The 2500-nt window shown below is 44.4% G+C and overlaps 1 protein-coding gene across 1 annotated transcript in view; it reads left to right on the forward strand.

Annotated features, from left to right (window-relative positions):
- The window catches only part of LOC101859344 (homeobox protein PKNOX1), a gene marked incomplete in the record, with an annotated part of 28896 nt that overhangs the window by 23500 nt on the left and 2896 nt on the right, over window positions 1–2500 (forward strand). Inside the window, 2 exon segments of the mRNA XM_013085358.2 lie at window positions 1119–1420; window positions 2078–2200. Coding sequence (XP_012940812.1) covers window positions 1119–1420; window positions 2078–2200 — 425 coding nt within the window.

Here is a 2500-nt window from a genome sequence, read left to right on the forward strand (position 1 = left end):
TGGTACCCATTAGTCAGCTCAGTCAGTAAGTGTCGTGGTGATGTCATACCCTCGCTGTTGGTACCCATTAGTCAGCTCAGTCAGTAAGTGTCGTGGTGATGTCATACCCTCGCTGTTGGTACCCATTAGTCAGCTCAGTCAGTCAGTGTCGTGGTGATGTCATATCCTCGCTGTTGGTACCCATTAGTCAGCTCAGTAAGTGTCGTGGTGATGTCATATCCTCGCTGTTGGTACCCATTAGTCAGCTCAGTCAGTAAGTGTCGTGGTGATGTCATTCCCTCGCTCTTGGTACCCATTAGCCAGCTCAGTTGGTAAGTGTCGTGGTGGACTACAGAGCAGATGGCGCTTGTTCAAATCCCAGACAGGGCGTTCTTGACCTCGGGTTGTTTCGTTTGTGGAGTTTTCAAGGCTCTCAACCCATTTGGACCAGTCCTACTGCGGGCGCAGGTTTCATTCCCGCCTCTTATCTCGTAGAAATCAGCTCGTCTACCTACTAGACACTACATTATTATTGTTTGTTTGTTTGTTTGTTTGTTTGTTTGTTTTTACTTGTTTTCCTCATTTGTCGTGAATATCTGTCTGCTTGTACTGCTATTGTGTCCTTCTAATTATATCAAATCTTGATTCTTTTTTATTTTTTACGTTCTGGTGGGTGGTGCATGTTCGTAGCTTGAAACTTATCTTTTTTTCTGTTGAAAATGCTAACTTCTACATTACATGTACATATTTCCAACACAACTTGTGGGACTATGCAGGGGAAAGGCTTCCTAATGACTTGTAGGAATTTAATAACCTAATAGTAGTTGAAAAGGGCATTAAACTCAATTGTGATTGATAGGGGAATTTAAATTAATGGTTGATAGGGGCATTTAACCCAATAGTGGTTGATAGAGCTGTTATACCCATGCTCGTGGGTGGTTGGCGGGTGCTCTGGTGTGGTTTGCTCCTTCTTTCCTATCAAACATCTATCGTCCTTATCTCCCCTTCTTCTTTTTCTATATTTGTTACTCTCTTGTGACACCTCTAATCTTCTGGCGCTCATATGACCTTAGGCAGTTGCGAGCGCCGTAAAACCTCTACTAAAACTAAGCTAAACCCATGCTCATTTCTTTCCACAGTTGTCCTTAAAATCAGCCCAGAAGGCCATTTAGTCCCCAACACACAGATGGCTCTGCCGGCGAACCCCGCCCCTCTTTCCCTGGAGAGCCTACAGGCGCTGCAGTCGAGTGGGCTGGTCTTCGCCCCAGGGCCCGCCCCCTTGCCCTTGCACCTCCCACTGGGAAGCCTCCCGCACTCGGCGGCTGCGGGCCTCGGGCTGGGCATGACCCCTTTCCCCACTCTCGCAGCTGCCGCGGCCGTCTCACCCATGTCAATCGGTGGCCTCAATTTTGGGGCGCCGGCTTTCTCCGCTCCGCTACAGGTGAGCTGAAATCGATATATGGCTTGGTGCAACATTCTGCTCTACGTCATTTTGAAAACTCACCTCTATACAATGTAGCGGTCTTGCAAGTTACACCCGTATGCAATTTTAGAAAAGTGGCTCATGACGTAGTCGTGCACTGTGCTGCCGGAATGTTTGGTGGGAATAAATGATTAACGGTAAAATAATTGTAATTGGTTTTGTTTTCTTGTGTAGTCGCTGATTACGCAGGAGAGGGTGGTTGGAGGATGTTCTGGTGGGGTTTGCTGTTTCTTTCTTATCAAATATCTATCGTCTTTATCTCTCCTCACTCCTCCTTCTTGTTTAGTGTATTTGGTTCTCTTTTGTAACACTTGTACCCTTCAGCAATTTTTAGTTTAGTTTAGTAAAGAGTTTTACGGCACTTGCAACACAATAAGGTCATATAAGTGCCGAAGATTAGAGGTGTTACAAGAGGGTAACAACAAACGTAAAAAAGGAGGGGAGATAAGGACGATAGATGTTTAAGAGGAAAGAAGGAGCAAACCACACCAGAGCACCCGCCAACCACCCACTCAGCAATTTTATTATCTGTTTGTGTTGCAAGTGCTGTAAAACTCATTCTTGAACAAACAGTAAAACAAACATCATTCATTCCTTTGTGTTTCCATCGGTCAGTTTGCCAACCTGAATGCCGCTCCCATTGACCTGAGCACCATGTCCACGGGCGGCCATCTACAGATGAGCGCCATGGCCTCAGCCACACCCGTACCCCAACAGATGAACGCCGCAAGTGGCCAGGTAGATCTCATCGCCCCTTCATTCCTGTTGTCATTATCAATCAATCATTCCTGTTGTTGTTATCAATCATTCCTGTTGTTATTTTCAATCATTCCTGTTGTTATTTTCAACCAATCATTCCTGTTGTTATCAATCATTCTTGTTGTTATTATCAATCAATCATTCCTGTTGTTATTTTCAATCATTCCTGTTGTTATTATCAATCAATCATTCCTGTTGTTATCAATCATTCCTGTTGTTATTATCAATCATTCCTGTTGTTATTTTCAATCATTCCTGTTGTTATTATCAATCATTCCT

The sequence above is a fragment of the Aplysia californica genome, unplaced genomic scaffold, assembly GCF_000002075.1.
Source record: "Aplysia californica isolate F4 #8 unplaced genomic scaffold, AplCal3.0 scaffold00367, whole genome shotgun sequence".
NCBI classification, from domain to species: domain Eukaryota; kingdom Metazoa; phylum Mollusca; class Gastropoda; order Aplysiida; family Aplysiidae; genus Aplysia; species Aplysia californica.